This window comes from Paroedura picta, chromosome 4, assembly GCF_049243985.1.
Source record: "Paroedura picta isolate Pp20150507F chromosome 4, Ppicta_v3.0, whole genome shotgun sequence".
In the NCBI taxonomy this organism is placed as follows: Eukaryota; Metazoa; Chordata; class Lepidosauria; order Squamata; family Gekkonidae; genus Paroedura; species Paroedura picta.
Genome location: NC_135372.1, coordinates 118091663 through 118105426, shown reverse-complemented (window position 1 = coordinate 118105426; position 13764 = coordinate 118091663). Strand labels below are relative to the sequence as shown.

General features: G+C 44.5%; 1 protein-coding gene across 1 annotated transcript in view; it reads right to left on the bottom strand.

The window, feature by feature from the left end:
* The window catches only part of SGK2 (serum/glucocorticoid regulated kinase 2), a 41538-nt gene that overhangs the window by 25716 nt on the left and 2058 nt on the right, over positions 1-13764 (bottom strand). Inside the window, exon 2 of the mRNA XM_077335376.1 lies at positions 3908-4117. Within this exon, the coding sequence (XP_077191491.1) occupies positions 3908-3959 (52 nt within the window). The 5' untranslated portion in view covers positions 3960-4117. The remainder of the gene's footprint in view (positions 1-3907; positions 4118-13764) is intronic.

Genomic DNA, 13764 nt, shown 5'->3' with positions numbered 1-13764 from the left:
CTGAGCTCCCAAAGTCAATAGTCATAAGGTCTTTAAAACAGTGCATGTGCCTGTTCTTATTGCAGTCCTTTCAACAACTCTGTGAGGAAGGGCCGAACAGTTATACCCATATTGCAGATGAGGAACTGAGGAGGCTGAGAGAATAGGGGTCATCCAAAGCTTGAAGTCTCCACATGACTTCAAGGCACCAAGAAGCATCGGTGTTCTTTCAGATACCCTGCATCCAGGCAATGTCTGCTTCTACTTGGGAGGATTCTCTGTTGTAGTATCACTGCCATGACAAATGCAGAGGCATCTCAGTGGCTACAGAGCATCCATATGGGGGTGTGCACCTTTGGTATCCCCTTGCAACGGCCACTTCCCCCTCCCTACCCACCCCTTGCTGCTGAAAGACTTTTTTTTTAAGGATGGTAGTAGCAATATCATCACTCCTAATGTTAAAGCATCTTTGAATACTATAACTTTTAGTATCATCATCACCAGACCCTGGATAACACATGCTGGAACATTCAGTGATGCGCATAGAGACATGCTTGTTGCCCTCTACTTATCACTCCAGAAACCCTTGACCAAGACTTCTCCAAGTTCAGCACTGCTGCAGATTCATTTGTAGGCATTGCCTACACTAATTTAAAAAAACATTCTTTGGGTTCAAGACACAGTAGGAAAACCTATGTTCTGCTTTATGGGCACTGTGTAAATTATTATTAAAATTATTTAAATAATATTATTATTAAAATAATAATTTAAAAATAATAAATGCATTGTATGCTGTTCTTCCTAATGGCTCAGGGTGGCTCACAAAATTCCAGATGCAAATACAGATAATATAAAATATAAGATGTCAATAAAATTAGTTACATAATGTAAAAGATTTTCAGATAGGTAACCACGTTGGTCTGAAGTAGCACAACAAAATTTGAGTCCAGTGGCATCTTTAAGACCAACAACATTTTATTCAAGGTGTGAGCTTTTGTGTGCATACACACTTCCACAGGAAAATAGCCCTTAAAATAATGTAAAATAACTGGTCCCCATTCCATCCGAAGGTCTCCTCTCCAGGCTAAACAGACCAAGCTCTCCCAACCTCCTTCCAAAGCCACTGGTGCCTGGAGATTAGTTGTAATCTCAGAGTATCTCCAGAGACCACCTCAAGATAGTAGTGCTGAGAGGGGTGGTTTATAAATGTAATAAATCAATCAACTAACCTACAAGAACAACTCACACTCAAAAATGCTAGCAAAGAGTAGTAATTTAAAAAATGCACACCCTGTCCCTGGTTTAAGTACAAGACTCTACCTGGTAATATCAAAATAGTTGGATAATATAGGATCATAGTCTCCCATCATTTCCAAGACACAGAAAGCTCCTAAACATAAATATACATACAGAGAAAGAATTCATACTGTGAATGAACACTATGGAAACCAAATACAGTACCTTCTTTGTTCATGATTTACTGCAATCAACTATCTACTGCTCACAAGCATCCCCCTCCAGAAAATGAATGTATTTACTGCATTTTGAGTGCACAAGTAGGGATTCTACAGGTAAGCAATTTCAAAACACAGTTTCCTGCCAGGAAAATGCCACCTTTTTATATTTCTATCACATGCAGCTCTTTAAAGAACAGAAGCCTGGCTAATTCAAACTGATTCATGTCACAGACACTGACTTTGTAACAAGAATGAAACAGTCCTGCAGCCCTAACTGAAGAGAGCTCTTTCTTCTTTCAGCAGCCTACAATGTCCTGGCTTTCACTATAATTCCTGTAGTGTATTTATATGGATTTGGGGTATTCTGGGGGAGTGACTATGGGCCACACTCCTTTGGGAACTGTTTTTGTCTTTCTGCTTTGCTTTTTCCCCTCATGAATTAGATTACATGGAGACCCACAAGAACACAGTGCGGTTTTATACCTTGCCAGCTCCATGCAGCTGAGTGAAACCTTTAGAAGAAGAGAAGAAGAAGAAGAGTTGGTTCTTATATGCCGCTTTTCCCTACCCGAAGGAGGCTCAAAGCGGCTTACAGTCGCCTTCACATTCCTCTCCCCACAACAGACACCCTGTGGGGTGGGTGAGGCTGAGAGAGCCCTGATATCACTGCTCGGTCAGAACAATTTTATCAGTGCCGTGGCAAGCCCAAGGTCACCCAGCTGGATGCATGTGGGGGAGCGCAGAATCGAACCCGGCTCGCCAGATTAGAAGTCCGCACTCCTAACCACTACACCAAACTGGCTTTATAAGGTGACCCATGGATAAGACTGGTAACTGCCCACACGCACATAGTTATTCTCTGTTGTCATTCCTCTCTTTATGAGTAGATTCCTCTCTTTATGAGTAGTCAGAATAGTTCAGCAGTGGAATAGGCTGCCTAAGGAGGTGGCGAGCTCCCCCTCACTGGCAGTATTCAAGCAAAGGTTGGATACACACTTTTCTTGGATGCTTTAGGATGCTTTGGGCTCATCCTGCGTTGAGCAGGGGGTTGGACTAGATGGCCTGTATGGCCCCTTCCAACTCTGTGATTCTATGATTCTATTATTCTAAATGGGCTGCCTCAGGTCAGGAAGCCAGAAAAAGTCCAATTCTTTTGACATTCCACTAACTGTAAAACAGAAATGTCCAGGGGGGCATTTTTATAAACAGAGTAGGGCCACAACATAACTGAAAGATTCGGAAAATTGTATTTATAAAGGTAATACAATTGGAGCTCTCTCAGCCTTATCCAGCTCACTGTGTGTTTAAAATATGTTATTATCTTGAGATCTCTCAGTGGGAGACTTTTGCTGTTTCCCCTTCAGAATAATGAGGTTTTAAAAATGCTTAGATTTTGGTTGGATTGTGTCTATAGCAGTGGTTCTCAACCTGGGGTTCGGGACCCCTTTGGGGGTCAGACAACCCTTTCACAATGCATTCCTTGCATTGACTAATTTTGAAAAGGCTATGTATTAACATAGAAGAAAACAGCTATTGAGGAAGGCTATTCCAAAAACAAGGAACAAACCTAGGTACCCGTTCTGGCTGAATAATGTTGGCTGAATATTGTGAAATTTAAGCATTAGGAGACTGAATGCATTTAATAATAAATTGATTTATTGGACTGCCATTGTTGATTCTATTTTCGGTTTGCATCCTCCAGGTGGTGTCTGGAGATTTTCTGTGATTACAACTGATCTCTGTGGGATAGAGATTTAGTTCACCTCGGGAAAAAAATGGTCATTTTGGAAGGTGAGCTCTATGGCATTATACCTTGCCAAGATCCTTCCCCTCCCCAAATCCCACCCTCTCCAGGCTGCATCCCCAAAATCTTCAGGTGTTGGGAAAGTGGGAGCTGGCCATCCTAGTGTAATCCTATGCAGATTGACTCCTTTCTAATTATTCCATTGATTTCAATGGGCTTGAACTGAGTAACTGCACAGGACTGACCTGTGTATTATGTTAAATATAATCAGGATGTTAGAAATGTTATTTAAAAAAAATTGGAAATGTTGTAACTACAATGCTAGAACAGATTTGTTAGGCTTTAAGATGCCACGGGACGCTCCGGCCTTATTCTCCCCGGTGGGTAAACCTGAGTCTAGACTCAAGCACCCCATAGAATCATAGAATCATAGAGTTGGGAGGGGCCATACAGGCCATCTAGTCCAACCCCCTGCTCAACACAGGATCAGCCACCTACAAGAGCATTTTCAAGCAGTGATAATTAAACAATATCTTAACCAGAGCTGAACTGATTGGGAAAATACATCTTTTTGCCACCCTTTAATCAGCACCGTACCTGTACCTTTGGATTACTGAGCCATGGTAGGTGATTGTTACTATATGCTCTGGGAGTTTCTTTACCATTAGAGGATAGTCCCACAGAATTCTTAAACAACACGAAGGCCCCCAAACAAGTTGAAATTTACCTTTTGTCTTCCCCAGTGATGTAAAGACAGTCTGGTGTCCAGGGGAGTGCATCTAGTCAGCTTGGGGATTTACACACAGGTTAAGAAATGTAACGACTTTCGTTCCTTGACCGATGCTGTTCCCACACTCTTCAGAGGTATTCCAAGAGACAGTCTCTGAGGTCTAAGCTCTCAAGTGTCCTTCTCCTGCAAGCAATAAGGTCAGCTCTCCTAAAGGTAGGGAGTGAAAACAAGATGTTGTGATTACACATTGGCTAGAAGCCAGAAATGGAAACTTGTTTAACAAGTTCAGAACAGTAGCTCTAGGGGCAGTTCACAGGACTGTGGGACGGATTCCCCCACTCCCCACCACTGATGTCTTGAGCCAAATAATTAACTTGGTTTGAATCATTCTAAATCCCCCTCTTTTGCTTTTAGATATGAGTTTCCAACCCTAATTACATACCTATTTAATTATAGAACTCTTTTCTCCTACCTTTCTTCCAAGGAGCTCAAGGTGGCCTATGAGTTCTCCATTTTATCCCAATAACACTGTGAAGTTAGTTAGGCTAAGAGACACTGGTCAGAAGTCAGCCAGTGACCTTCATGACTGAGTAGAGATTTAAACCTGGGTCTCTCCGGACCTACTCCAATATTCTGACAACTGCACCACAGAGAAAAGCAGACACAAGCACAAAAAACACGTCCTCCCTTTGCCCCTTCCTGAGGACACCATTTTCCCCAAGGAGGACTCCAAGTAGCTTGTGATATCACCCTCCTCTCCTCCGTCTTAGCCTTACCTCAACAAATCTTGTGTAGGGTTGCCTGGAGATTTTGGGGGTGCAGCCTGAGGGGGACTGGTTTTGGGCAAAGGAGGGACTTCAGTGTCGTAGAGGGACTTCAGTGGCTTCCAAAGCCACTGTTGCCTGGAGATTAGTTGTAATCTCAGGATATCTCCAGCTACCACAAGGAAGTCGGCGACTCTTCTTGTGAGATAATTTGGGCTGGAAGAAGGTGGCTGCACTTTGCAAACAAACAAAACATTGAAGCCCTTTATAGCTGGCAAACCAAACCCACCCATGCTTTAAGGAGCGATCCTAAATAGATCTAGTTGGATATAAATCCCATGTAACCCAATGGAGTTTTCTCTCAGTGAAGCGTTTCTAGGATTGCAGCTTTTGTGTACAGGTAAAAATGCTGTTTTTTCCTTTACTGGGCTGCCATTATTCCAGTAGTTTTTAGCTACAGTTTGATAATGCAGTATTGTCTGGGGATCATATTTTCCCCCATGCCAATTGGAAAAAAAACCCTTTCATCTGCCAATCCAGTTCTGGTTGCCAATCTTCAGGTGTGTCCTGGAGATCTCCCAGAATTACAACTAATCTTCAGATGAGGGAAATCAGTTTCCCTCAGCCAAAATAGGTGCTTTGGAGGTGGACTATATGACACTATACCACTCCCTAAACCCTTCTCCTCTCAGGCTCTACCCCAGATCTCCAAGAATTTCCCAACCTGGAGTTCATAACCCTAAAGCCACTTTTAAAAGCACAACAGCAAATCTTCTTTCTAATCAGAATGCCCCCAAATTCTGTATATTATTATTATGCTCTATTACAGTTTCCCTTCTTTTCATCAGGACCAGAGATCATGATTCTTGAAAATGGCCCAATCAGAAGCAACAAGAATCCTGTAAAATTCCATGGCTGAACTTTTACTACAAGAGTTGGTTATGCAATCTACTAAAGGTCAAAGAGAAAAACGATGTAGTAAGATGATAAGCGTATTCACAATCATACCCATGCGGTGGGCTGATTTCAAAACCTGAGGGCATTTATGGCAAATTATGCACAACCCTGACTTCCAGCACAAAGCACACCTGAAGCTTTAAAAGCTAGTAATATGTAATCTGAGGTTAAAGTTGCCTGTTACAGGTAAATCCATGAGGCTTTAAAAGGATGGTGTTTGATTTTATAAGATTTGGCTGCAAGGGCTTCCATTTGAAAAAGAAGACTTGCATGGAGAGATGATAGGAATCCTGTTTATGTGTTACAGTAAATGTACAGGCATCCTTCCTTTATGTGTGTACATCTGTTTGTAAGAAAGAACCAACAAAATGTCATTCAAATAGGCTGTCTCCTAATTAGTTTGGGGAAATTACCTTAAAGGAGATGCTGAAAGAGGATCTCCACCAATATTTATGGGGATTGTTACCTTACAGAAACCCAAAATAAACTAGTCAGATGTTTGAATGGAAAATCTTTTATTAAGGGAAATAAATAGATACAGCATACACATACCAAAAAAAAAAACAACCTGAAAATGCACACAAGGCTAAGAAAATAAGAGGGGGAAGATGGAGACAGTATTTACCTTTCTATAGCTGTTTACGCACTGGGGACTTCACTGCCCGAGCTCCCATGCAGGAGCACAAATCAGAGGCGGATGAGGCGCATCGGGCCAAATGCTCCCCCGTGTGGGTGCAGGAAGAGATGGGGCAACCTGCCACAACTAAAACTCCAGCCTGCAGCCCGGCATAAAGCCTCCAGTGCGTAAACGGTCTATATGAGAAGGGGTCTGCGGAGTCAGCGGAAAAACAACCAGAATTTCACAGAAAAAGATGGGGGAAGCCTACATGCAATTACGGATGTATGTATAGCACTAAAAAAACACACACATACACAGGACTGAGACAGGATGCCTGTATAAGACAAAATGCTACCTGAGGCTGTGTTGACATATTTACCCCCAAAACAATGACTTGATGGGTGTTCTAGAGTTATACAATCATCCAGGAGAAGTGTGATGTGATCTACCTAGGGGAAACTATGAGTGCTACTGGTCCTTGATGACCTTTGAGTACCGGATGGGAAAACTGTCAAGTTAGGGAAATGTGTTATATATTGTGAGGTTAGAAATTGATTAGATTAGTTGCATGTTCCTGGAAAACCTATTGTCCTAAATTATGTATCTCCATGATGTGGGGTATTAGCTATTAGCGTGTTAGCCATTCCTTTCCACATGTTCTAAACCAGTGGTCCCCAACCTTTTTATCACCAGGGATCGGTTAATGCTTGACAATTTTACTGAGGCCTGGGGGGAGGGGTAGTCTTTTACTGAGGGATTTCACTTCCACTGCCTGAGCCCCTGCTCCACTTGCTTTTCCACCGGTGCCCCTGACTTCCCACCGCCCGCTGGGGGGCGCTGCCAGCAACAGCTGCGCAGTGCCACACCGAGGAGGAGCCCCAGCCATGGCAGCCACTGGAGAACACCAAAGGTGAGCCAGCAGCACAGTGGTAGGACAGCCCCCGAGGCAGCAGCCAGGGAGGAGGAGGAGGAGGAGGAGGAGCTGCGGCCTGGTACCAACTGATCCACGCACCGGTACCGGTCTCCAGACCGAGGGTTGGGGACTACTGTTCTAAACTATGGGGCTTTTTGCACGGCTTCAAAATCGCACAATGGTTGCCAATTGGTAACGCTATTGATTTGCCATAACGCACGACGTCGTACACAATCTGCAACACTCCTGAAACCAATCCGCAAAAAGCGCTTCGTTGTAGCGCTTTCAGGGAAATCCCAAAAAGTGGATTCACCCTCCGGATAGCGATACACTCCTGCAACCAATCTGCAACACTAGCGCTAAAGACCTGTGCGTTACCATTGTTGCGGGTTCTTCAAAGTCCCTCCTCCTGAGCCTGTCCTCCAAACTTCTGGCGAAGCGATCGCCATTTTTTTTTTCTCCGAGCGAGCGGGGATAAACGCACCAGCGAGCCTCTTTCTGTTTAGAGGCTTCCCTGGCTTCAGTCCTTTACCTTTAGTCACTAAGCACAAACCACATAAAAGCCCGTTTGCTGAAATAAAGTCCCTTTATTTTTTACACATTAATTCAGCCGAAAATCGGGCCCGTGAGAGGGGGGGGATTTTTTTTTTATCACTCGAGGCAGCGTGCCAACGATCATACGATCAAACGACAGCTCACATTAGGCAGCTGGATGGGTCTCTCCGTTGCAACGAATCTACCTAGATTCGTTGCTATGGGTCTGTTTTTTTAAAAAAAAAACCTTTCTTAAAGGGAAAGGGGCTGTTTGGGAGCATGCTAACGGCTGCCCATTGGCTGCTTGACGGCCAGGGGCGGGACGAGCTTGGCAATAGCGCTTCCTTTCTAGCGATTTCTGCCGAGACCGGAAGCCTGTGGGAAACGCTAAAAAACGCAACTGATTCCACTACAAAGGCAAGTATGCATAACGACGAATTCCACTATTTTAAATGGCGATTTTTCATTCTGCAAACAATTTGCAACAAAGATCCCCGTGCGTAAAGGCCCTATGTCTTCAGACTTGTCACTGAAGGCTTGTTTCTGGTTAGCATCCATATTTGCATCCTGTTGGCCAGACAATGTATTTGCCCTTATGATCTGACCGTCACCTATTTAGGTGTCATTTTTAGCCAGGCAGTGTATTACAATTAATATTTCAAATGATATTATATGAGGGGTGTTCATGGTTTTTTATCCACCTGCTAACAAAGTGTTCATTTTACTAATGAAACTAGGGACTAGTATTTGGATAAACATTTGGATAAACATTTGGCTTTCATCACACATTCAGCTAAACATGTGTTGACTATGACATGAGAATGATTTAATGCACATATTTATTTATTATTAAATTTATATACTGCCCCTCCCAACAAGTTGGCTCAGGGCAATTTACAGAATAAAATGGGCCCAATGACCCTATCACAATAAAAGAGTAAAATCAAGAAACAACCCCTCATGTACATATGTTCATTATAACATGTGAAAAGGGATCACCTGTATGCAGTTCATTGTAACGTGAACAGGGCTAGTGCTAGCATTCATAACTACTGTTCTGTGTGCATTGGAGACACTTTTCCATCAAAACTACATAAGTATATTCTCAGAAGGTACAAAGAACTATAGGGGGGGGGAAATACCACTAGTGCTGTTATTCCCTTATTCACGAAGATAAACTGAGTAATAGAAAAACATGAGTAACTTTTCAAGCATGCATCAGAATTAGTGTTGTCAACTTTTAAATTAGACTTACCAGCTGTTTCTTTAGCATCAATTTGATCTGCAAGCAATCATCAAGTGATGTGATCTAAGCTCATGCCATAAAACACCTTGAGAACATGTCATTTAAGCTTATGCCATTGCAATTTACCAGTTTTTAAAAAAAAATGGGATAACTCCCAATGATGACACCCTTACTTAAACAATATTTCTCAAACCACTTAATTTTAATAAAGGCTGAATCCACACAGATTTTTTCCCCTTTACCTTGGCTTTCAAATGGCAATTGGGTATTTTTATTTGCTTCGGTTTTGGTTTTTTGACCATCCATATGATAGCCACTGATTCCTACTGTCTTCAGTATGTTCCTTCTCATGCCTGGCTTGGCACAATCTTACCTGAAAAAACACAGTCCGGGTAGCCATCTGGATGAGGAGGTCATATTTTCTGCCCACATTATTTTTTGTCATATGGTGTGTATAGTGTTACCAGGAGATCTGGAGATTGTCTGGCATGGGATGTTCAGAGGTGGTTTGCCATTTCCTGCTCCATATCATGACCCTGGAGGAACTCAATCCAAATCTTTGGAGGTCTACCATCCAAATACGAGCCAGGGTCAGCCCTGCTTAGCTTCCAAGATCTGACAAGATTGGGTTTGCCTGGGTTATCCAGGCCAGGGCATATTGGAACTATATTCCATCCGTTGGCTCTGCATAGCCTTTCTTTTCTCCACTGCCCCAATGGAAGGCTTTTTGAAGGCTTTAAAAAAATTAGTAATTGCTACTGAGCAATACACAATAACATTATATCAATAGAATCCCATGATCTACTGGTTCCTACTTTCCTTAAAAAGAAAAAACAAAAGAACAACGTAAGCTTCTTGTCCTCAATAGCAATTGTCATTTTTTTGAAGGCCATTGGTGATGTGATTGGAGTAAAATGGCAGCTGATAAAGGAAAAGTAGATGCCTAACTCCATTGTGGGTGTTCTGTGACCAACGCCCTTGCATTCGCAGTGGTGATGAGGGAAACAATCCTTCCTATGTGGATGCAGTCAAGTAGTTAATAGATGAGGTGAAAAACTACAGTTCTCCTCCCCCTTCTTGCTCTGGCAGTTCCCATTTCTCATTCCAAGACCAATATATTCTCATGGTAATAAAATGCTTAATCAGCAGCAAGTTTGCACTGTAAATAATCTTCCCTTCACATTCTGGCTCCCATGATGATAAACGACCCCATTTGGGACATGGCAGCCATAAGCGGAGTCCAAGCTTGCCATAGTTTCTTCCAGCAAGTATCCAAAGACAAAATTGGGCTGTTGAATCACTAAGCACAGCAATTAAATATTAACCAGCCAGCCTTGTTTTGATGCTAAGGTAGCTCCAGACAGAAAGGGTGTCAATATTACTTCTTCAGAGGAGAAGATGAAGAAGAAGAAGAAGAGTTGGTTCTTATATGCCGCTTTTCCCTACCCGAAGGAGGCTCAAAGCGGCTTATAGTCGCCTTCCCATTCCTCTCCCCACAACAGACACCCTGTGGGGTGGATGAAGCTGAGAGAGCCCTGATATCACTGCTTGGTCAGAACAGTTTTATCAGTGCCGTGGCGAGCCCAAGCTCACTCAGCTGGCTGCATGTGGAGGAGTGCAGAATCAAACCCGGCATGCCAGATTAGAAGTCCACACTCTTAACCACTACACCAAACTGGCCCTTTACATACTGAGAAGCTAATAATCCTTAACACGCCCGCGACGCCACAGGCGTCAGGCCGCCGACCCAGGGAGCCCCTGGCAGTCGCGCGGACACAGCGTTTGCTCCCTGGCCGCCGCCCTCCAGCTTCAGAATGCCGACATCGCCGGGCCCGCCGGAGTAGCCGCGATTGCCGGCTGCGGCCCTGCAAACAGCGCTGCCGCCAGACCCGCAATCGCCCACAGTGGCGCCCACCTGCCCTGCCCGCGCACACACCTGCAGAGATTTTGCACCCTGAGGTAGGCTGCAGCGTGGGCGGGGGGCCAGGACTAACACCTAGCGCCCTAGTATAAATACAGCGGGCTTGATTACTAGTTGCATATAAAAAGGTAAAGGTATCCCCTGTGCAAGCACCGAGTCATGTCTGAGCCTTGGGGTGACGCCCTCTAGCGTTTTCATGGCAGACTCAATACGGGGTGGTTTGCCATTGCCTTCCCATAAGTCCTTCCAATGCATGAGAAGAAGAGTTGGGCTGTATACCCCCACTTTTGTCTATCTTAAGGAGCTGGTTTACATTCACCTAACCTTCCTCTCCTCACAAAAGGCACCTTGTGGAGTAGGTGGGGCTGAGAGAGCTCTGAGAGAACTGTGACTGGCCCAAGGTCACCCAGGAAGCTTGATGTAGAGGAGAAGTGGGGAATCAGACTTGGCTCTCCTGATTAGAGCTTGCTGGTCTTAAGCATTACACAATGCTGAGGTTGCCATGTTGTATGAATAGGGTAATGAAAATATTTTGCATTCACGTATAGCTTTAGTCCAGTGGTCCCCAACCTTTTTATCACCAGGGACCGGTCAACGCTTGACAATTTTACTGAGGTCCGGGGGGGAGGCTTTTGCTGAGGGACATCGCCGCCACCACCTGAGCCCCTGCTCCACTTGCTTTCTTGCCGGCCCCCCTGACTTCCCACCACCCGCTGTGCAGTGCCACGCTGAGGGAGAACCCCAGCCATGGCGGCCGCTGGAGAGCACCAAAGGTGAACCAGCGGCAGAGTGGAAGAGCAGCCCCCAAGGCAGCAGCCGGGGAGGAGGACAAGGAGGAGCTGCGGCCCAGTACCGACTGATCCACGGACCAGTACCGGTCTCCGGACCAAGGGTTGGAGACCACTGCTTTAGTCCATGCAAACAGACCACTGAGTTTTCCAAGGTTCTGACTTGTATGTACCAAAGCTCCATGCACATGCAAAATATATACATTCCTATGTTCATGCAGCATGGGGATAACAAGGAAAGCATATGCTCCCAATATGCAGGGCTGCCAGACTTCTGGTACATTTGTAAGTAATGTACCAGAAAGGGTTATAATAATAAGATTGCCAATTTCCAGGTGGGACCTGGAGTTCTGGAATAATCGCTTATCTTCAGACTTCAGGTATGAGTCCCGCTGGAGAAAATGGCAGCTTTGGAGGGTAGAGTCTGTGGCATTATGCCCCCTTCCCCTGGCTCTACAAATTCTCCCACCCCAGGTGAATATCTACCAGATCAGATATGTCATTCATTTCAGAGGTGGTTGCAAATGTTACATGGCTGAAAGCTGCAGTCAATCCTGGCTCCACAACAACCATGCCACATACCTATACAACAATGGGTTCCTCCTGCAAAAAAACTTTAGTTTGTTCAGCCGGGCACCCACAGCTATGGTTGTCTTTGGTAGCAAGCCATTATTTCAGATGACCTCAAATCCACCTCTACCCCGAGGCCTTTAGCACAGACAAAACACAGAAGGGAGGAGAGAGGTCATCCTCTCACTGCATGTCAGGACAGACAGAAACTTGCAATTAGCAATAAATCTTTGTTGCTGCTTCGGAGTGTCTGCAAAGCCTGATGGTGAGAGGTTAATCTCTCCCCTCCACTCCAATGGCTCATCTGCCTTTGCCAGCAACCTTGGGAAGGAAAATTTGGGACAGTCTTTCTTGTCCTTTATCTTCTCAGCACTTTGCAAGAAACTCAGGGAAGGGGAGGGGGAGGAGTCTCATGGCATACAGTGACTGGAAATTGATGCATGGTTGCTGATGGTTACCTGGTGACTGTGTTTAGTCTAAAAACAGCCTGGGATCAGTCCTAAGCTGGTCTACTCAGAGATATATCTCAGTGAAGCTTACTCCTCAGAAAGTGTCCTCAGGTCTGCAGTTAGGGATGCTAGGTATTAATTAATTAAATATTTATACCCTGCCTTTCCTCTTGGTTCAAGGCAGGTTACAGTTATAGCTAAAACATTCCCAGCTGAAATCAAAGATAAAGTAACAAGTTCCTAAATCCCTCTTCTTAAAAGATGCTGGCCATTCAAACTCCTTCAAAAGTCCTGGCAAACAGACAGACCTTGCGGTGCCTCCTGAAGATCTCCAAGCAAGGGCCCCCTCACCTGTACAAGAAGCCTATTCTACTGAGCTAGAGCCATGATGGAAAAGGCCAGATAGGCAACCCTAAGTGGTAGGAGAGCCAACCAAAGGGAAGATTTTTCACATCACCTATTCCCCAATCCTTTAAAACGAAGATAAAAGGTAAAGGTATCCCCTGTGCAAGCACCGGGTCATGTCTGACCCTTGGGGTGACGCCCATAGCGTTTTCATGGCAGACTCACTACGGGGTGGTTTGCCATTCCCTTCCCCAGTCATTAATTAAGATGCCAAAGACTGAACCTAAGATCTTCTTCATGCATAGCAGACCCCACAGTCCTCCCAACATTTATTTACGGTCTTGAAGGTGTCACAAATCTCCTGTTTATTTCTGCAGCAATGGACTAACTTGGCTACCCCCTCTCAAATCTACTGAACAATACAGACATACAAGTTGGACTGGGAAATTGCTCATTTTGACTCTCATGTGGGCTACAAGGTGACTTAAGGACAGACACTCAGTCTCAATCTTGTGTTAGCAGTCAGACCCCTTCTTGCTCTAAGGGGCAGTTTGCTTGTAAACACCCTTCATCAATGTTGCCCACACCTTGCTTTGTAGTTGCATTTTGGCATTAGAAATGTACAAATGTGTGTCAGGTTCTCCAAAGACTGACCATGGGAAAGTGTACTCTCTAGCCAGATGCCATGTTTTCCAGGAGCTGCCCAGATTCCTCAGGTATATCTTACTGAGGTTCTATTGAACCCCAA